The 21592-nt window shown below is 66.1% G+C and overlaps 1 protein-coding gene across 1 annotated transcript in view; it reads right to left on the bottom strand.

Annotated features, from left to right (window-relative positions):
* CDH4 (cadherin 4) overlaps window positions 1-20522 on the bottom strand; it is a gene marked incomplete at both ends in the record, with an annotated part of 123483 nt that extends 102961 nt beyond the window's left edge. The window contains 2 exons of the mRNA XM_084246592.1: window positions 18606-18717; window positions 20466-20522. Coding sequence (XP_084102718.1) covers window positions 18606-18717; window positions 20466-20522 — 169 coding nt within the window. The remainder of the gene's footprint in view (window positions 1-18605; window positions 18718-20465) is intronic.
* Between the last annotated feature and the right edge of the window lie 1070 nt (window positions 20523-21592).

Genomic DNA, 21592 nt, shown 5'->3' on the forward strand with positions numbered 1-21592 from the left:
GCAGGGACCCCCTCCGTGGTCCGCTCCGGCGGCGCCGTCGCCTGCTGGTTAGAAACAAGCGGGTGGACGGTCCTGGGGCTGGGCAAGGACTCGGGGACCCCCACGTGCACACAGACACGCACACGTGCACATGCGCACACTCAGAGCGGAGTGAGGCTGCTTCACGGCGTGGACTCCAGCTTCACTTCCGTCCTTTCTCACGTGGTCAGCGCGTCTCCGCTGCTAAGGAACCATCCGTTTGATCAGCCCCTCCGCCTGCAGCCGCGCCGGGGCTCCCACATCAGCCGCGGCTCCCCGCAGGCAGGGCCGACACCCGGGCCGCGCAGAGCGGGGTGGGCCGCCATCCCCTCCCTGGCCGAGGCTGCTCCGTCCGCGTCTGTTTTGCCGCCTGGACCCAGACTCAGCTACGCGTGGGCGCCCCCTGCAGGGGCCGAGCCCCTGCCATCTCCATGTCCCAGAAAAAACGACATTCCCCTTTTCTCGACTTCTGGCGGGGTGACGTGGAAAACGCAGACCCATCCGGTCCCCCGCGAGCACCAAACGGGTCAGGAGCGGGAAACCAGGAGCCTCGCCCGGGCCTGAAACCCCCTTCCTGGACCCGCTCCTGGGCACCAGGACAGGCCGCGGCCGGCACCATCACTGTCACCGCCGCCCCCCGCCGGCCCAGGTGGCCTCTGAGACCCGCTAGTTCTCCTGCAGCAAGAGGCTGCCACCCCCAGGCCGGGGGCTTTCCGCGGGTTGCCCAGCATCCTGGGCCAGACCCCGGGGCCAGATCGTTCCGTGCCCCCGAAGCACTTCCAGAGGCGTCCGCCCTTGGTACCGGCTCCGCCCGCACCCTCCTGCCCGAGTCCTGGCGGGGCTGCTGCCCGCGCACCTGTGCAGTGCAGGAGGGGGGCATGGCCCTGTGTCTACGCCCCCACGTCCACTCGTGGAACCCTGACCCACAGGCCGCAAACGGGTGGGGCCTGGGGGCTGGCGGAGGACAGAGCGGCACCCGGAAGGGACCTCAGCAGACCTGGCGCCCCGACCTCGCCGGGCAGCCCCCAGAGTGAGGAGCACCGCTGGGGCCGACTCCGCTGTTGGCATGTGCCACCCGCCCGACAGCAGGCCGGGGCGCCCTCCGGGGGCTGGGGCGGGCGGGAGAAGCGCCGCCCTTGGGGCTGCAGCCACCGTGCCCTGGGGCGGGACGTGGCCCCCACACCCCTGTGCCAAGCCCCGGGGCCGGAGACGCAGCTCAAGCGGCGGCACCACCTGTTCCTCTTCATCACCGTTTAAGGCTCCCCACGGGAGGCGAGACGGCCCCGCAGCGGGCAGCCCCCGCACAGCACTCGGAGGGGGAAACGCACGAACGTGCTTAACTGGGCAAAAGCTCGGGGCGTGTCCTCGGCGGCCGGGCAGGGAGCATGTCCCGCTCCTGACGCGCCTTCCCCAGCCCGGCCCGCGGGTCTCACCCACCAGCGACCCCCGTGTATTCAAGGGTGACCAAGTCTCCGTGCTGTCGTCCCGAGCTTCTCCAGTGTTTCCCTTTTCATGTGAAAACACTTCCTTTTCATCTAAAAACTTAAAAAAAGTCCCTATTTTTTCAGATCTGAATTTCTTTCCCTTCTGGGGCTCACGCCCACGTTTCTGCTCAGGGAGCGCCCCCACCCTGCCCCGACAGACACGCCCTCGCCCCCCTCTGGTGGCTTTGAGGGGCACCGTCTCTGGGGACCCCCAGCGCCTAAGGCGGGGCTGGCGCGGGCTCCTCGGGCGCATTGGGCAGTTGGGGGGCAGGGACGGGACAGGCACAGGCCGCGGCCAGAGCGGCAGGTGGCAGAGCGCCCGGCCCCGGCCGCAGGACGAGCTGGCCAACCGCGGGGACCACGGCCGGGCGTGGATGCAGGGGCTGCAGGAGCAGCGGCGGGCGACCGGGGCGGAGCCTGACCCTGGGGCCCAGGCGGGCGCGGCAGCCGAGCCCCACACGGCCGAGCGCTGTCTCGGGTGCGAACCCTGCCCGGCCGGTGGGTCAGGGCCCGGAACCAGCCTTCCCGGGCCCCCGAACACCCCGCCAGCTCGTGGCCCGCGTCCACCTGCTGACGCCGCGCGAGCCACGCGGAGTGCGAGTCCAGCCCCCGGTCGTTAATGAAATCCCCACAGTCAGATTTTAATTGAACTGGATAAAGATTAAGACGCTCAGCGGCGGCTGGCGGCGCGGTGGGGCCCCGGCGGCTTCTGTGGCCGTCCCGCCCCGTCCTTTATCTCGCCGAAGCAGAGCCGGTTCTGGGGAGCCCGGCCGCCCTGTCCTGCCGCCCAAGTATTTTGATGTGTAAAGTCTTAATAGTCATTTAATAACGCTGTGATGTCTGCGTGCGATGTATATTCAATAAATCCCCACGCTAATTAGAAAAAAAGTTGCGGCTTTGTGACCTATTTTGGAGATGAAGCTGCTGCCCGAGAGACAGCCAGCGTGTCTCGGGGGTCTGCGCAGGCGACCCTGAGGGCCTGCCCTGGCACGGACACGTCTCCCCGGGCTCCCGGGAGGGGCGGGGGCGGGGGCTGCGGGGCGTCCAGGGCAGAGGGCACGACTTGGGGCCGGCACTGACCCAGCGCTTCTGAGGACCCCCCCACTGTTTGCCTCCACGTGGCCGCCGGCCCCCGGGGTACTTTCTTGGAGGGACACTGGGCACTGGCCTGAGCGTCCACCGGTCAGCATGTCACGGACCTCGTCACACCTGCAGAGACCCCACCCCAAGCACAGCCTCCTCAGGGGTATGGGGTTAGGGCTTCACCCCACATTTTGGGAAACAGTCCGTGGGGCCGGTGGTGACCTGGGTGGGACGCCGGCCTGGGGCTCCCAGCACAGCCCTGCCCTTTGGGGAGAGCCTGGCGGGCGCCGGGGGCTGCCCGGTCGGGGAACGGCTCCCGGCAGCGCCTCGCGGACTCTGCCCTGGGCTCGCGCGCGGTGTTCTCTCGTGTGTGTCCCGCACGTGCGTTTTTACTTTTTCCCGGCAAGAGAGGGGGCGAGGATTCCCGGGGAGCAGGGGCAGTGTGGCCGCGAGCGAGCGCGGCGTCTGCCGGGGGCCGGACAGCTGCACAGGCCGGTCCCCGTCCCGGGAGCCCCTTCCAGCAACAGCCCAGGAGCCGGCGGCGCGGGAGGCCGCGGGCGGGGAGCGAAGCGAGCGGGCCAGGGCTGGGTGGCAGACCCAGGGCTGTCGGGGCAGATGGACGGATCGGTGGGTCGGGGAGGCCCCGCGCCCCGGCGGGACCCGCACTCGTCGGCTCCCACGTGCCGTCTCCCTGCCGAGGCCCAGCCAGGACGCGCCGCTGGTGTCCAGCGCAGAGGCCGCCAGACACAGGCCAGGAAGGCCGTTCCCGGACAACCACTCATCCCCGAGCCGTCCACCACCACCCACCCGTCCGCCCGTCCCCCTGCCTCCCTCCCTCCGGACGTGGCCTCAGACATCCAGCTCAGGGGACTTGGGCCACACCGATTTCCTCCAGCCCTGCCCACCCGGCGCCCGGCCCTCCGGAGCTGCGGGCGGGGTCCGCGGCGGACACATTTAAATGGCAGCGGAGCTCACTGAAGCCTCGTCACACGCACTGAGAGAGAAAGGCTGTCCTGCGAGGCTTCTCGGGGTGTGGGCGCGTCTGTCTGGGGGACGCACTGGCTCGCGATGGCAGAGTCACGCTTCTCCATGAGTCACGCGCTAAACTCCTGGGCGCCCGCGCCGGCAGCCCCGCCCGCCGCAGGCAGGACCTCGTGGCCTTGCTAACAGCGACAGCCCGGGCCCAGAAGTCTGTCTGGCAGGGACACACTCACACACACACACACTCACACACACACTCTCACACACGCTGAGTCTCAGTTCCAGGGCTCGGCTCACTACCCCTGGGGGCGCTGCTGTCCGATCTGCCCGTAACCTGCCCTGCCCCTCAGCCCTGGCCTAGCCTGCATCTCCCCCCAGACCTCACCCCACATCCTGGGGCCCCTTCCTCTGGCACCTTGCGCGTCCCACCTCGGGCCCCCCCTGGAGTCCACCTGTGGGTGCTGCCAGCTCCCTCCGGGGGGGCGGCTCACGCTCCATCCCTGTCCAGACTGGCATGAGGCCACTGGGCGGCAGTGCCCCAAGGGGTGCAGTGCCTGGGGCTGGAGCAGGGGCGCGTGGGGCTGGGCAGGGAGGCTGCCAGAGCCGGGCTAGGGCAGCCACAGCTGAGAACCTGCCTGCTGGCAGCCTGCGGGAGCAGGAACCTCACGCCCGGGCTGGGGGCGCATGGGGGCCTCCAGGCAGCTGACAGTGTGACCGGAGCTGCCTTTTGGCACCTGCTCACGGGGGGCAGCAGGCAGGGCCGGCCGTCGGGTGCTGTTCTGTTGGGCTGGCAGGGCGGAGCGGGTAGAGGGGCGACCTGTGCCCACCACGGCTCCGCGGGTCAGGCCGCTGCCTGGTGAGTAGTGGAGAGGCCAAGGCAGGCTGAGGGTCCCTGTGTCCTGCCTGGGGCAGCTCTGGGGCAGCTGTGGCTGCCGTGGGCCTGCTGCCTCGTCTGGTGGTAAACGGGCCTCAGCCTTACTCAGTGACACCGTCTGCCCCAGTGCCCCAGGCGCCCCGGTGCACGCCGCTGGCGGGACCCAGCCCAGCCTGGCAGGCGCCAGGAGCTGCGAGGGGCCCCTGAAATGTGGCCTGGAGGGCTGCAGGGCAGGAAGGGCCTGCTCAGAGCCCCAGGGCCGCTGCCCCTCTGTGCAGACCAGGGTCCCAGGGAGGCTCTCCAGAGGGGTCGTGGCCATCAGCCCTGCCCCGCCCAAGAACTGCCCTCAGGAGCCTCTGCGGGGCCCCCACCAGTCCCCAGAGTGAAAGGCCTGTCCGCCGTCCCCAGACCCAGCCACCCAGGAGACTGACCCAGGATGTCGCCCGGCACCTCCACCGCTGGCCACTCGCAGCCCCAGTGGGCAGCTCTCTGGGCTGTCCCCACGTCCAGCCCAGGGGCTGAAGGAAGGACATGGACTCCCCATTTCTATGGACAGTGGGAAAGATGCCCCCTCGAGGGGGTGTCTGGGAATGTGTAACCAGAGACCATGAGAACTGGGTGTCCCCCTGATCCTTGTTACCCGCCCCCTCAGGTGCTGCCACCACCTGCCTAACCCCAGGCCTGGAGACTTGGGGGCTGCGGCCTGCAGGTTGGCCCGGCCACATGCCTGACCTGCTGTGCATGGCACACGACTGTCCGGCAGCCATGTGGACACAGCCCTCTGGTCCTGGCAGGGACGCCCGTGGAGCCGGCCCGGAGGCCTCCTCACCGGCAGCCCTGGGATCCTGGCCCCAGGCCCTCAGGAGCCACTGCCCTCCAGAGGCCCCGTGCGTGTGCATGTGCACGAGCACGCGCGGGCTGGGCTGCGTGGGCTCTATCATCAGCCAAGTCACCCCATGGCAGTGCCTGCTGGTGCCTCGGCTGGCTGAGAAGGCTCTGGCATGACTGGGGAACCATGAAACTTTCCTGGGATTTCACGGTCACGGGAGATACTCGCCCATTTGTGGGGGGTGGGTGGGGGGGGGAGGCTGGGGTGGAGCACGCTTGCACCAGGCCACGCAGGCCCTAGGAAGTGGCCACATGATGTGACTGATGGAATAACGGGCGGGTCAGCTGATTCTTAATAATTCCCAGCCCTGCACTAATCAGACACACGTGAGCTGGAGTGAGGCCTCAACAGCGCCTGTGAGGGCTCTGCAGGGAGATGCGGGCACCGTCCGCCGCCCCAACACACCTCAGCCCCTGGGAGGGGCAGAGCTCCAGGCCCCATGTCTCCCCACCCCACCAAGAAATAGTGGGGGTCGCCGTGAGAACCCCTCACCCAGGCTTCCTCAGTGTCGCTTCTGAACAGAGGACTGGCAGTGTCCTTTCATGCCACGCCTCGCACACACAATGCACACATCACACTCACTGCATGTGCTTATGTTTGCACCTGCATGCGTGGACACGTGTGTGCACATGCGCACTAACATGCACACACCACACGCGGACACATGCTCAACCTGCCCGGGACTTGAATGGTTTGCTCAGGGGAGATGAAATTGCGCTGATTTTTTCCTGTTTTTCAAGTTTTCAAAAATAATTATTTTGGCATTTAAAAAAGATGTTCTGTCCAGCCAGCGTAGCCCCCTGAGTGCCCCTCCACTGGACACCAAGCCCTCCCTGGTCTCTGTCCAGCTCTCTGTCCCCGTGCTCCAGGCACCGGGAAGATCAAAGACGCTGCCTGCCTCCTGCTCCACCCAGCGGGCTCACCGGCCCAGGAGCTGTTTCCTCAGACCAGTGCCCTGACCAGCTGCCCCGTCCCTGCCATGAGCTTCAGGACAAGGTCAGTGCCCCCAACTAGGCAGCCTGTGTCATCGCTGCCACTGAAGACAGTCAACAGGCAGTCATGGCCCGGAGGCCTGAAATTTGGCCCTGAGACCTGCTATGCTGTTTCACAGAATGTTCCAGAATTGGGATTTCACGTCAAGGTCCAGATCTCCATTTCCTGGATCTGGAAGCACCGGGCTGTGGGTGAGGGCACCCCTCCGAGGAGGTGAGGCTCCCAGCCACCACTCTCCACCATCCTGTCTTGTCCCCCTGCTCCTGGGGTGGAGCCTGAGGGTGCAGGAAACCAGCACCCATGAGAGATCAGCACCAGCAGGTGCAGTGGGGGAGGCAGGAGGGCGAGTTGTCAGGCCGAGCCCTGACACGGGGTGTGGGAGCCGTGGGGGCCGCGGTCTCTGGGAAGGGCAGGGTCTCCAGGGAAGGCTGACACCCGAGGTGAGGAGGGATGGGGCTGGCGAGAAAGGGAGCAGAGAATGGGGAGCCAAGGGCTCTGGCCCAGAGGCTGGGGGCCTGGGGTGGCCTCTGTGTTGGGGAGAGGGCAGTGGTGGCAATAGAGGCAAGTGGGCAGGCAAGGGCAGGAGTGGCCTCTGTGCAGGGGCATCGAGGAAGCCCCGGTGAGAATCAGCGCAGCTGAGGCAGAGGGTCCCCGCAAAGGAAGCCACCCCTGCAGAGGCTCCAGGACAAGCACGAAGACTAGAAGGAACCAGAAGCAAAGGGGCCGTGCCAGGAGGAGGGGTAGGGAGGAGAGGGCAGCACAGGGCCTCGTGGGGGCTGCCGGGTGCTGATCCTCAAGTTCCCTCTGCAATTTAGGCAGAGGGTGGCTTTGAAAGAGATTGGAGAGGCAGCCAGGCCCAGGCAAGGACTAAGCCGTCAGCTGGGCAGGGGACAGCCACCCCAACGTGTCCACCTTGCCTAGGCCCCTGCCACCTTGCTGAACAGTCTGGAAGGAAGCTCAGTTGGATTCTTCCCAGCTGAAGTGGAGACAGAGCACATTTCTCAGAACAGCAGTTAGGCCACGAGGCCCGGCTCAGGCCTCCACCCACCTCACTGTTCAACCCGGCACCGACTCCCCAGGTCCGTCTCGGACCTAAGGGTCCTCGGTGCTGGACTCTAAAGCAAGCACCCCTTAGAGGTGGCGTCGTCCATCTGATACCCTCCAGACCTCTGCAGCAGCAGGCAGGGCAGGGGCAGCCCTGGGCAACTTTCATCCTCAAAGCCCTGGCATGTCCAGGTTCACAAGTAGGGGGCGCGGGTAGGGGGCTGGATCCTGCTTCTAGAAGAGAGCGTATGTTTCTAGACTACCCACTCCCTCCCAGATCCCATCCACACGGCTTCCCTCTCACCTATAGCATGAATGTTCTCCTCTTGGAATAATTACTGGGGTACTGATCACGCTCCAGGGTCGTTGGGCCTGGCTGCTCACAGCAGGAGGAGTCTCCCTGGCACTTGGCTGGTCAGGCTGCTGCCTGAAGGCCCTGAGGTCATGGGAACAATTACCCCCTGGCCCAGGCAAACATTTCAATATGTAGAAGGGGAACTTCTGTGGTACTATGGTCACAGCACCGAATCATCACTCGCTACCTCACCCAGGGACACCTCAGCACAGCAGGGAAGGAAATGGCCAGTAACACACTGTCAGCCACGCAATTTGGTCCCTGTACACACGGCACTTCTGGATCTCCATTCTTTGGATTGATATGCTCTTCCAGAGGTACCCAAATCTCAGCAGTGATGCCGGCAGGGCATGGGTGGGCTGGGGAGAGGGGCACTAAGTCAGACAATTTAAAAAACAAAGTAGAAGTCAATCCCCAGGTAAATAACTGCCTGGCTTGCAGCTGCCCGGACTAGCCCAGCAGTCCATCAGGGGATTGTGCAGATGGCAGCAGAGGTGCCCACTCTGGTTATGACATAGGCCCTGAGTCAGGATGAAGTGTGAGGGTACTCTCAGGCCTGGCCAGCACCCACACCTCGTTCTATTCCCTCCCTCATCAGCCACACTGTGCAGAAAGCCCTGGAAGGGAGGCTGTCCAGCACTGAAGCTCCTGGTGCGATAATTGTCATTGTTACCCAATTAAGCTCTGCATACCTGAAGCTAACAGAGCCCACAGAGGGGCAATTTCATTAGACTAAGACCTACTTGTCTTACTTTCCTTTGATAACAGCTTAATAAATTGAGTATGGCTGAATATAGAGGTGCCAGATGAAAAATACTTTGGCTTTTCCATTTTATGCCTATACTACTCTAATTACTGTGCTTTCACCTCTTCCTCCCTGTCAGTTCTAGCCTCTGCCCCCTGCAAGGGGTGGGAGAAAGCTCATCTCCTTGCTCTTGCAACGATCCCTCCCTAGGAAGGAGGTTTCATGGGTGGGTCTCTAACTCTCTCTCTCTCTCTCTCACGTGTTTGCACACACACACACACACACACACTCACTCACAAACACACACACACGGCCCTCACCTCTCTGTGGTCTTATTATGCTCACAATAACACCACAATTTAGGCAAATGTGAAGGAGAACATAATACACTTTGCATCATCATATTTTTAATAAGGTGCAAGCAATTAATTTGACTTAGCTCAGGGAGCAGGGAAGGGAGAAGATGGCAAAACAGGCCTCCATGGAGAATTATTGCACTGGAGTTGGGAGGCTCTGGACTGTTTCCACAGATGGAAGACAAGGCAGGAAGGAGGGCACCCCAAACACAGGAAACAGCAGGGCAGCAGGCTGTGGTGGAGATGGAGCATGCTGCAGCTTGCAGAGGTGGGCGTGGCATGGGGAAAAAGGGAAAGAGTGGGTGGGGAACACAGCATGGAGGGCCTCAAATTCTGCAGGATCCTATGGTCAACAGCCCAAAGATCGTCATAGCTACTCTGATATGTAGGAATCCAAAAATCCAGAAGAACTTATGAGGTAAAATATCAACTGCAGCAAAATGATAATGTGATGCATTAGTGAAAAATATGGCATCTTGCTGGATGCCACACCTGCCTCAGGCCTCCCTGATCCCATGGCCTTCTGAGAGCCTGGCACAGCAGGCCCAATCGCTGTCATCCAGGACCAGAGCCCAGGCCTGCAGTGATGTCCATCCCATGGAAACATCCAACATGGCCAGGAGGGAAGCAGCAAAGCCAGTAGGCTGGCCCCAGTAGGGGTCACCAGTCCCAGTAGGCCTTGACACATTCCCCCTGGAGACAGGAAGACAGATGTGTGGGATCACATTGATCCACTGCTCAAGTGTGCCTCTTAATCCTCTTCAGCCCCAATCCCCAGGTAAAACACCAAGATTAGCACCTGAATCAAGAACCTTCCTCACAGATCGAGCTGCTTATACTGAGTCTAACCGAGTGCATCTAATCTCAACACTTGAGATCATTGAAAAGCAAAGGCACAGGGAGCCACACCACTGGTACCAAGTCTCTGGAAATAAGCTTAGCTCGCAACTGCAAACATGCACTTGTCCTGTGTTCTAGCATCAGAGTTCAAACAGGAAAGAGAGATTAATTTATGTTCAAGAAAATAAAAATAGATTAATCGGATCCAAGTCGAGCCGCAAGAAGAGGCTTTTCTGTGCCAAAAGACAGGCACTGTGAGTTTCCCTAAACAGGTTATCATTTTAACATTGTAAAGCACTAGACTTATTTTTTAAATAGCAAAACTACAATTATCTCTGCATGCCCCATATCGCCGCTCTGCAGTGCTCCTGCATAACGAACCAACTGTCAGCGATATGGGCAGGATGAGCATGTGGGTGCCTTGCTAGACGGCCAGCCTTATCAAAATCCAACCACATTAATCCTTTTCCTTACATCAAAAATCAAATAACTTCCTGGAGAGAGGCTACAGTCTCATGAAGAGCAGCTCCACTGGGAGACGGTGAGTTGAGATTAACTGTGCAATATGTTAGGAAATAAATAGATAAGCGATTGCCTCCACAGCTGCTGGGACTCTGGAGCACAGACAAGAGTCTGGAGTTGCCCAGGTGCCCCCGCCTCCCAGCATTTCCAGCCTTGAGAGTGACCGGCAACTTCTGCAACAAACAGAGCACTCATGGACGCCACCACTGTCCAACCACAAGTTTTCACCCGCCTGGCATTTAAGCAAGAAGGAAATAACATTACTTCAAAACTGATAAAGTAGAAATGCAATAAGACAATTCCTAGATAACCGCATGGAGGGATGACTTCCTGATAAAAATAACGTCCTTTCAGAGTGAGGAAGCAATGCCATTTTCTGTCTAGTGGAGAGGAGCAGGTGGACAGAGGGTGACCACAGCCTCCCCCATGGGGACCAGTCCCCCGGCTCCCCTGCGGCCAGAGGAGGTGATTAATTAGCGTGTCCTTGAAACTGCAACCTTAGAAACTCACAAGGGGACTCTTTCTTGGCACATCACAGAGTGAAATCCTTCCAGAAGCCTCCTGTTAGACCCAACAAGGGGCATGTCTCCAACAAGCCTGAGCGCCAGCACCAGGGTAGCCAAGGTCTGCTGGAAAAGGAATTTTTTTTTGTGCTTCTGTTGTGAAGGGAGAAAAACCCAATAGTGACACAATTTGAAATTACCGAAGTTACCGAGGATAAGCACTGCATCCTGGGCCCAAAGGCCCACTCTCCATCACCCCGTGCCCCCCACCCCACCCATCCAGGTGGGCGGCCTGATTTAACCACAGCCCATGCACACACGTGGGTGAGCCTGGGAGTCCAGCCGGCCCCGCACCGCAGCAGGGGCTGCCAGTGGCTCTCCTTCATCTGCACTTTTCAACCAGAAAGAGCTGCAGCCTCGGTCCGTCCTCTCACCTCACAGCAGAGCCACCCCCTTCATTGCCCCCTTTCCCATGTCCCCTTTCCCAGGGAAGGGACACTTCCAGGCTAGCAGTGCTGAAAAACCCAATTCCCATCTCAGCCACCCGGCCTCTCATGCAGGCGGCCGGCAGGGGAGAGCCCCCGGTGCCCGCTCAGGAGACGGCGTTTCAGAACCGAGACGCAGACACATGACTGCGGGTCTCCACGCCGGTCCACAGGGAGCTCGATCCCCCCCACAGAAATGCGGGAAAGGCAGGCCCTGGGCCCTCGGCTCGCTGAGTCGGCCAGGCAGGACGCGGGGCCGCCGTCCATGGGCTCTAAGGGCCAGCGGCGCTGGTAGGCTCGGGCGCAACAAGGCGGCGTTCCGGATTCCGGTTTGTTCCAAGTTCCTGGGACCCTGCTCTGCCCACACAACCCTGGATCCCAAGTAAAGCAGACAAGCGGGAGTCGGAGGGGAGCCTCCCGCAAGGAGGTCCTCATTCTCCCGTCCCCCCGTTTAGCCCTGAAAGTTCCAGAAGCTCCATGTGCTGGATTCCATCTAAGGAGTGCAGTCAGCCCTCTTCTAGGTTCGGGGGCGGCAACCCAAGTCTTTTACTATCAGCATCTTTAAAATCCAGAGACTTTTGGAGAACGCTGTGCTGGCAGCAGCTAGTGTTTAAGCGTTTAAGACCCACGGACTCTGGCCTGGCTTACCCAGCTGGACAGAGCTACGTGCACAAAGACACACCTGCAGCAGCCTGCAGGCCCAGGAGCCCCTCCACCCTTGGACGCCCCACCCCGCAGGCCCAGGAACCCCTGCACCCTCGGACGCCCCACCCCGCAGGCCCAGGAACCCCTGCACCCTCGGACGCCCCGCCCCACCCCACGGCGGCGCAGGACAGACACTGGAGTTCATCACTCTACACTGCCCCCCACTTTCAAAGACTCCAAGACTTCAAAATGGATTTCAAAGGCCTTTGTTAATGCTGGCAGCGGGCATTTTATGTCTTATAAGCTATTTTTATTAGCCAGGATTGTAGAAAATTGACGCTTCCCAGCCATTAACCTTTCAGGCGTGTAAGTCTTATCCCTTGCGGAAGGCTGTCTTGCCCTCCACGGATCAAGCTTGAAGCTCTCCAGCTCCTTTAAGAAAGGAAGTACCGGCGAGGCCTCTCTGCTCCCAGGACAGCCCAAGTTCTGCAATTTTATGGCCTCCGATCACCACGCCATAGCCCCGAGCCCTTGGCTGCGAGTCTGTTTTTATCTTAAAATGTAAGAAGTAGATAAAACGGTGTGGACAACCCCTTCTCTGTGTCTGCGCGAGGGCGGGAGGGGCTCAGACAGCCGGGGGGGCCTCTGAACATCCAGCCCCACGAGCTCACCCCGCTCGACCGTTAAATACGACCCAGCGTGGTCCAGTCCCAGCACAGCTCGATTCATAAGCAACGATGGCGAATGGCTCACGTTGGGGCTGCCGGGCTCTCCGGGGCGGGCGGCGCTGTCCATGCACACCCCGTAATTTATTCATCCACTTCTAAGAACACGTTTTGCCACAGGGGCTCTGCCCACACAGAGGATGCAAAGGGCAGCAGGGAAAGGCCACGCAGGACCAAAGGACCCAGGGGCAGCGGTCCAGCGAGACCGAGGCCTTCAGGCCAGGGCGCACCCTCGGGTGAGGCTCCGGACGGGCAGGCAGGGGCGGCCGGGGCCCGGGAGCCAGCACCTGGCCTGGCGTCGGGGTCACGCGCTGGGAACACGCCTGCCTCTGAGTCGACTCCGCGGGGCAGGGTGGCCGCCCCTTGGTCAGGTCTCAGGGCGGGAGCGGAGGGAGGCCCCAGGGGGCTTCGCCGTACCCACCGGCCAGAGCTGTGCCCCCCGCAGGCCCCCGCGCACCTGGCGCCACTCAGCTGCGACGGGGCTGCATCCGGAGCCTGGGCCGAGCGGCCTGGCCTTTTGGCGCTGTCTCCGCGGGTGCCCAGGGTGGGGGCTGGCCCCGCTTGAACCGCAGCTGCTCCAGTGCCAGATACGGAGCTTAAACACGCAACCCCAAAATTGTTGTGCGCCAGTACCCCTGTCTTGCAGGGGTGAACTGGGCGCCCCTCACCTATGGTTGGCAGGATTCACACAGCTGGCACCGGTGAGTAGCCTGGTCCCGGAGGCTCCAGCCAAGACCACAAACAGCCACTGTCTTGACTCCCCACTGGGGTCAGCCAGGGGCCACAGGGTCCCCCAAGGGCCAGTGCTCCCCCAGAGTGCTTTACCACTCAGCTGGCCATGCTGTCGGTGCCCAAGGTCCCTCAGCGGTCAGCCCGGGCTGCACACCCCTCACTGAAGGAGCAAGAAGCAAGAGGTGTGCCCCCCCCCCCCACTGCATGCACCCCAGCCTCAGCACAGGCAACATGCCAGCTCACAGCTGTGCCTGAGGACCCTGCAAGCCTCTTGCGGGGGCACGGAGGAGGGGCCGCAGGGCGCCCGCTGGCATGGCTGCCCCATCCCACCCAGGCAGAACCCCGTGGACCTGGGGTGCCCGCTCACCCTGAAGCCTTCAGGCCTGGACCAGACCCTTCCCTGGGGGTGGACAGGCAGGTTCTCAAGCCTCCAGGCTCCGTGGGGTGGGGATCCTGGGGCCAGACCACAGACTGGGGGCAGAGGGGAGCAGGAATGTACTCCCCGGGGAGGCCTGGGGGTCGCCACGCGCCTGGGGAGGCCCGTCCATCTCCCAGGCTGTGGCTGCGGCCCGATCGCTGCCCCGTCCTCACGTCCGCTTCTCCACGCCCACCTGTCCCTCTCTGTGTGTCTGAGGGGACCACTGGGCATGGACTGGGGCCTCCAGGCTCACCCAGGACCCACCCTTGGGGGGCCCAGCGTGGTCCCGGCAGAGCCCCTCCTCCAAGCGACGCGGGGCAGGTCTCGGGGTCACCACCCAAGCCCAGCCAGCGGCAGACGATGCGAGGTTCCCGCCAGAGGATGCAGGGGTGAGCCCCGCCCTGGGCCCTCCAAGTCAGAGGGCAGGGCCTCCTGCTGGGGAGCGGGGCTGCCTGCCGAGAGCCTCCCCCACGGAGCTGGATGCCCGAGGCCGGACGCTGCGCCCACACCCGCCCACGGGGCTCTCCCGGGCAGACCTGGCCGGGCCCAGGTTACCTTAGCCGCCGGCCCCGCCCGCCAGCAGGAGGATGCTACGAGCCGGCGAGGCCAGCTGCTGGCACAGCCCCCGGGGACCCCGCCAGGTCTCCAGGGAGCCCCTGGCCCGCTGTCAGGCCTGCCTGCACCTCCTCTCCCCACTGCCAGGGCTGCTGCCTCCCCGGGAGGTGGGGGGGCGCCCCAGGACCCCGAGGGTCCCCGGGAAGAGGGAGGCGGTGTTTGCACTGCCCCGGGAGGCGGGTACAGTCCGCAAAGTACGCGGATTTCCCGGGAAGGGCGGTGCGGGGCCACCGTGGCGGCGGGCATGGGCAGCCCCCTGCCGGGCCACCTCCCGGGCATCCGCTGGGGCTGGCAGCCCCGCCTGGGCACGGCCCGGGCAGTACCGGAGGCCACCAGGAGAGGGCAGCCTCGAGCCCGGGCAAGACCCGGCCCCTGGGCAGAAGCCAGGCCAGGCCCAGCCCCCGCAGGCCTCAGCCGCCGCAGCACCTGCGCCGCCCGCGGGAGAGGCTGCAGCTCGCGGGGCTTTACAGTAGAATCGTGGAATTCACTCGAAGTCAAAATTGCTCCTTCAAAAGTCAGAATAATAGGTCCATTCTGTGGCAAGTGCTGCTGGCTGGCTCACGGCTCGTGATTAATTCTGGCATCTACTTAAGAGAAAGCGAGAAGGGGAGGCAGGAAAGGAGCCCAGCCTGGCGCAGCCCCTCCGCGGCTCGGGCGAGCCAGGGCCCCGGCGGGCAGCGCCCCTCGCCAGGCCCAGCAGGTGTCAGGCCGAGCGTGGGGTCCTGGAGACGAGATGAAACGGCGGCGCGGGGCGGAGCATCACTAGCGGACACGCCTGACGGGGCTGACGGGCAAGGCAGAGCCCGCTCGGCCCCCGTGGGCAGGCCCGCCGTGAAGGTCGCTGGTGGGGGTCACTCGAGGAAGGGTGCAGAGAGGACTATGGGGGCCAGAGGCGGCCCCAGGCCGGAAGGAGCCCAGGCCCAGAGCTCTCACCTGATGTGGGTGCCTGGCACCCCTCACCAAGAACCGCGGCCCCTGCAGGCAGCCAGGACCCGGACCAGGGGGTGGCCCACAGGTGCACCCCAAGGGGGTGCAGATGGTGTCCCAGCCCCTGACATCCCACACTGCGGCCGCATGTGAGTGCTCTCACCACGGCCCTGGGCCTGGACCCCTGAGGAACCCACCTTCAGGGCCCTGACCGCCGCCCCCCGCTGGGATCTTTCCTCCTGGCCCCCAGCGCTGGGGACTGAGAGCTGAGCCGAGCGCCCCGTGGTCTGCCCACGGCAGCACCGAAGTGCCAGCTGGCGCGTGACTCCTGGGTGGCTCTGCAGACCAGTGTCCCTGATGCCAGAGCGGCCTCGGAGGTGCCCACACGCCAGACACAGCCATGCACTTCGGGGCAAGCGGCCTCTCTCTGGTGCAGCATCCAGGCCGGGAAACAATTAGCATGTCTGAGTGCCTGGTAACTGCCGTTTCATGGCACTGCCCCCAAACACCTGGGCGCCCTGGGCCGCACACACCGCACCCAGGGTGGAGGTGAGTGAGACGCCTGGCCTGCCCGAGAGGGGGCCAGAGCCAGCCCCCTCCAACAGAACCCCAACTCTACCCAGGAGCCACCTCCTCCCCCTGCAAGGGGTGGCACAGCCAAAGAGGAGACATCTCAACCTCCAGCCTCCTTTCACCAGGAGCGGGGGCCCTGCCAGCCAGCGTACCTCTGTGGGTGCCGGGAAGGTGCTCCCCCCGGGAAGGAGGTGCAGGTGCTGCTGCTCCTCCCTCCTCCCCTCTCTGACTCTGCTGCAATGGCTGGAGTCACAGCAGCTACTGTGTAGACATGAGGCCCTGAGGGCGCTGCCATCTGCTGCTCCAGCCCCATCCACCACATCCTCACTGTCAGGCGAGAAAAACTGACCCGCTCACTTAGGATTCTGTCCACTGACCGAGGACAAGCTGAAGGGGCCTGTGTGGTCAGCCAGCGACAGGGCAGTGGCCCTCTGGGGCCCCCCAGCTAAGTCAAGGGCTGACTGGATGGAGGGCACCGCTCCTCCCTGGGGGGTGCGGCATGGGTGAGGGGCTCTCCTGAGGCCAGCAGATTGGGTCTCGAGCTGCCAGGTCCCTCTTCCTCTGCTCTGGGACTTGGCACCTGCTTTCTTCTGGTAGCACCCTCACCCCCCCCCCAACAGCGCAGGCCCAGAATGCCTGCCCGGCCCCCTGCGGGGCTGCCCAGCCCTGCCCAGCTGGCCTCACCAAGCGGCTGCGGCCTCTGCAGGTGGTTAATTATCACACAGCACAGGAAGGCCGGGCTCAGCCTCGCCCGCGGCCGCCGGCTTGGAGCGGGCGTAGTTTCAGGCTAAGGAAAGGGCTTAACCGATGTCAGAGACCATCACGCAGCAGTGACCCTGGCCGCAGTGAGGCGCCCTGAACACGCAGGACGGCGGCGGGGCGACGAGGGACACCGGGGCCAGGCAGGCAGGGGATGGGAGGCTGCGAAGACGCCTCGGCAGTGCCTCCCACCGTCCAATGCCGCATCCGCAGAGCCCCCCCTTGCAGGATCCCTACCTCAGTATCTGCTCCCCTGCTGGGGAAACTATTTTAAGCCTAATTAGCATGAAAATTTTAGAATGCAAATGCTTTTCATTTAGACCTAAAACAAAATGCCACGACATTTCTTTCATCCATTTATCATAAGCAAGTTAATTACTGGGTAACAAATCGCTCCTTCTGGACTCTGGACTTTGGGGTGGGGGGCAAGCTGTGTGGGGAGCCCAGGACCCCTCAGTGCTCAGAGCGGCATGAGCTCTGCAGTCGCGGGAGGCCGCGGGCCGGGTCCTCACGCCTCAGTCCAGGCTCAGCTCCCCGCTGCAACAACCGAGTCAAGCCGTCTGTTAACTGGATTCCGATCGGCTCGGAACGAGGACGGGGCCTCTCGGAGGTGCACCCCTTTGGGGCCCGCCGGCTGCAGTGTTGCGTGAACAGAGATCTGGATCTGGCCGGTGTGTGTGTGCATCGCCCAGCCTCGCCTCCACGCTGGAAAGACACCTCCTGTCACCTGGAGAGCCAGTCTCCAGGAGCCGGCGGGAGCAGGCGGGCAGGGGTGCAGGGTCCCTGCGGCCTGAGGGCCCCTGCAGGTGTCCCCCAAGCAGGCAGGGCTCAGGTGCCAGCAGGCGCTCAGGAAGCAGAGGCACAGCGGCAGCCCCCCAGCTGGTCCAGGTGCCTAAGCCCCAGGCAGCTTCTCCCCTGGCCAGACAGAGCCCACCGGGGCATGGGCCAGGGCGCCACCCAGCCAGCACCGGCCAGCACCGAGGGCGGCTCAGCCCGGGGCCCTGGGAGAGGACGGGCCTTTCATGGCAGAATAGAGCCTGCTGCTCGCCCCCGGGGCAGGTGCCCTCGCCGCCCCTCCGGTAGAGGCGTTTTTCTTGAGTTCCGAGTCAAGCCACAGGCAGGCCTCCTCCCAGGGGCTGCCTCACCGACGGCGGTCAGGGCGCCCCTGCGGGCGGCCGTGCGAGGCACTGGGTGTGAGGGAAGGCGCAGCCCCCCAGCTGGCATCCCCAGGCCGCCAGGCCCACCCGCCGCTCCAAGCAGTCACACCGCCTGATCCCGCGGCCCCCGCGCGACGTCCCTGCCGGCCGCTCACGCCGCCTGGGCCGCTGGGGCCGGGGTGCAGGAGGACAGCGCACAGCAACCCGGGGTGCAGGAGCGTGCCTCCCCGCTTCCCCAGCAACTCCGGCGACCACAAGTAAGAAAAGCCAGCTCAGTGCGAGGCAGAAGCCCTGACTCAGCACCGCCGGCCTGCCCGGCCACCGGCTGCCCCGCCGCCCGCCTGGGCGTGTCCCGCACGCAGCTGCCCGGGTCTTTGTCCCTCAAACAAACCCGGGACAAAGTGCAGGAAGTCGGTGGCCCGAGCAGGGCCCAGTCCACGCAGAAACACAGACCCGAGGCCCCGCGGCGCCTCCCCCGTCACCCGGAGCCGGCTCGAAGCCGCACGGTGGGGCACGCAGGGGCAGGAGGGTGGCCGGGGAGGCGCCCCACACCCCGGCAGCCAGGAGGAATGTTTGTCTCCAAAGGGAAGCCACACGCGGCCTGGCCCGGACACGACTCCCGTCGCAGGCGGCGCCTCCTGCGTGACGGGCGCCTGGGGGCCTGGCAGGGGGCCGGGCCCAGGGCTCACCGTCCACCTCCCACAGCCCTCCAGGCCGGGGTGGCCTGGGAACCCAGACCTTCATGCACAACAATGCTGGGGGGCGCCTGCCCGTTCCCTGGGCCACCCTGGTCCCCCGGTGCAGCTCTGGGGCCCGCGGGGGAGGGCGTGTGCGCCTCACCAGCCCGTGGGGGAGTGGGCGCACCGCCGCCAGCGCCCCTACCTGTGAGAAGCTTCTCTCCTTCGGGGATGCTCGGGGCGACGAGCGCGGTGTAGCCCTCCTCCGAGAAGCCGGCCTTGCAGGTCCCTCCGGCTGCGGGGTCCTCACCCTGGGTCTGAAACCGGGAAGAAGAACCTGTCACTGGCCGGGAGCGCCCAGGTCTCTGGCCATGAGCCCAGCCCCCAGGGATGGTGGGGCCTGCTGCCGCGGTCGCCAGGACTCAGCTGCGGGTCGGCCTGGGTCTCGGGGTGCCGTGGGAGGGAGGGGGGTTGCGGAGCCCGTGCTGAGCCAGAACACACCGGTGTGTGGCGGGGCTGGGTGGGGGCTGGGGGGCGGCATCCAACGATGAGGCCATGCGAGAGGCAGGCTGGGGGCCTGGAGTCTACCCTCGGGCCGGGGCAGGTTAAGTCTCCTCTCTGGCCACCAGGGAGGGAGGAGCCCGGTGGGGGCAGAGCAGAGCGTCTCCAGGCTGCGCTGAGGGAGGCGGCGAGGAAATGGGGCGAGGAGGGGGGGTTCCACCCCGCAGTCCTCTGCCCCACTCTTCGGACTCTCCAGCCCAGCCAGGCCAGAAAGGGGGGTGCCCCGTCTCTGCAGCACCCTCAGCTCGCCGGCCCAGCGGGAAGCCTGGAGGCCTGGGCGCCAGTGCCGGTGCGGAAGGCTCTGGCCCCAGGGTGCGGGAGGGAGCCTTCCCGCGGGGCGGGACAGGAGGACGCGTGGCGGGGAGCCAGCCCCCCGCGGCCAGCGTCGCTGAGCTCAGCTCTCCCGGGAGCAGCAGCAGCCCAAGCCCGGGTCTCGCCTCTCAGGGTGGTCAGCATGGAAAGCGCCTCCCCGCGTGGCCTCCAGGCGGGCGCAGCTGCCCGCCTGCCCTGCCCTGCCCTGCCCTGCCCTGCCCTGCCAGCCCCTGCCCTGCCCTGCCCTGCCCTGCCCTGCCAGCCCCTGCCCTGCCCTGCCCTGCCCTGCCCTGCCAGCCCCTGCCAGCCCCTGCCCTGCCAGCCCCTGCCCTGCCCTGCCAGCCCCTGCCCTGCCCTGCCGCGGGCTCCGGGCTCCGGCCGCCGAGGCCGCCCGAGGGCGCCCCGGGGTGGGGGGCGCAGGGCCCGTCTTGCCGGGGAGAAGCGCAAACCTCCCTCCGCTCCGGTGGACGCGCCGGGGCCACTCAAGCCCGGGGGAGGCTGAAGGCGCCCGGGAAAGTTTGCACCGCCCGGGGCGCCCCCGCCCCCCGCCGCCCCCCGCCCGCCGCCCGGTCGTTTCCGCGGAGACGGCGGCGGCCCCGGCGGCGGGGGACGCGGCGCGAGCGGAGCGGGGGTCCTCGGCTCCGGCGCCCGCCCGCCCGGCGCCGCCCCAGCCCCGGCTGCCCCGATGCCCGGCGCGGAGCGCGGCCGGGGCGCAGCTCGGGGCCCGGGGGGCGGTGGCCGCGCCCGAGGGTGTCCGCGCCCCGCGCCGCGCCCCGCCGGCCGCGAGGACCCTGGACGCGGCTCCGGCTCGCGCCGCGGGGAGCCCGCACGGGGAGCCGCGCCCGCCGCCCCCAGCCCGGTGCCCCAGCCCGGTGCCCGCCGCGCCCGCCCCGCCCGGCCGGGCCCGCCGAGGGGGCGCGGGCTCCGCAGCGGGCTCGCCCCGCAGGGCTCCCGCTCCCCGCCCCGCCGCCCGCCCGCGGCCCCGGCGGCCGAGCCCCGCGGCTCGGGGGCGCGGAGCGGGAGCCGGAGCCGGAGCCGGAGCCGGGGGCCGGGGGCCGGGGGCCGGGGGCCGGGGGCGCAGGGGGCCCGCGGGGGTTCGGGGGGCGCGGGGGGCCCGCGGGGGGGCGGGGGGGCCCGCGGGGGGGCGGGGGGGCCCGCGGGGCCCGCGCGGCCGGCGGCGGCGGCAACTTACCCCGAGCGCGCCGCAGAGCGCGAGCAGCGCGAGCAGCGCCCCGGAGCCCGCGCGCATCTTCCCGCCGCCGGGCCCGCCGCGCCGCCGCCGCGCCCCCTCCGGAGCGGCCGAGTCCCGGGCGGGCTCGCGGCTGGTGCGTCCCCCGCGCCCGCCGCCCGCGCCCGCGCCCGACTGCAGGTGAAGCCGCCGCCGCGCGCCCGACGCCCCGCCCCGCCCGAGGCCCCGCCCGCCCGAGGCCCCGCCCCGCCCCAGGCCCCGCCCCGCCCGAGGCCCCGCCCCGCCCGGCCTTAAAGGCGCCGCGCCCGCCGCGCCCGCCGCGCCCCGCCCCGCCCCGCCCGCCCGCGGGCGCCCCCCGGGTGGCCGGCCCGGGAGGACCGCAGCGCCCGCCGCGCCGCCGCCGGGGGGGGGGGGGGCGGGTGGAGGGGAGGCGGGCGGGAGCTGGGGCCCCGGCGAGGCGCGGGGTCCTCGCCCCCACACCGCGCATCCCTGCTGCCCGCGGGGGCCCCGGCGCCTCGTGCAACTTCCCGCGGGTGTCGGGGGCGGGAGGGGGTGCCGCGGTCCCCCCTTTGTCTCCGGCGGCTCCCGACCCCAGGCCCAGGCCGCCTCCTGGCCTTGAGCCCGGTTCGGGCAGTAGCCTCGAGAAACCGGCGTTTTGGGAAGGGGCGGGCGGGGTGCGCCCCCGAAGCTGCCTCTGGGCCTGCGGGGTCGGCCCCCCCCCCCCCCCCCCCCGGGCCTGGGAGGCGCAACCGGCTGCAAAACCCAAAACCCGGAGGCCACGGAGGAGGTTAGAGGCTCGGAAGGAGGGGCACAGCCCCCCCAGCCCGGGGCCAGCCGCTCCAGCCCCTCTGGGGGTGACTTCTGAGCTGGGGGGGCTCATCTGTCCGGGATCCTGCGCCTTCTTTTAGGGTCGGAGACGTAAAGAAAAGTGGTTTTCTTTGCCAAGATATTTCTAATTGTCTTGTCGCCCGGGAGGCGCTCTGTCCAGAACACATTAGTTCTGCTTTAGGAGCCGCTGTGGGGGGACAGCGGCGCCTCCAAGGTCAGCGTCAGCCGGCCAGGGAGGGCAGCGCGAAGGAGCCCCCTGGGACGCTCACCGGGCAGGGTGGTCGCTGCTCTGGGCGGGAGCC

This window comes from Talpa europaea (genome assembly GCF_964194135.1).
Source record: "Talpa europaea genome assembly, chromosome: 11".
Classification (NCBI taxonomy): Eukaryota; Metazoa; Chordata; class Mammalia; order Eulipotyphla; family Talpidae; genus Talpa; species Talpa europaea.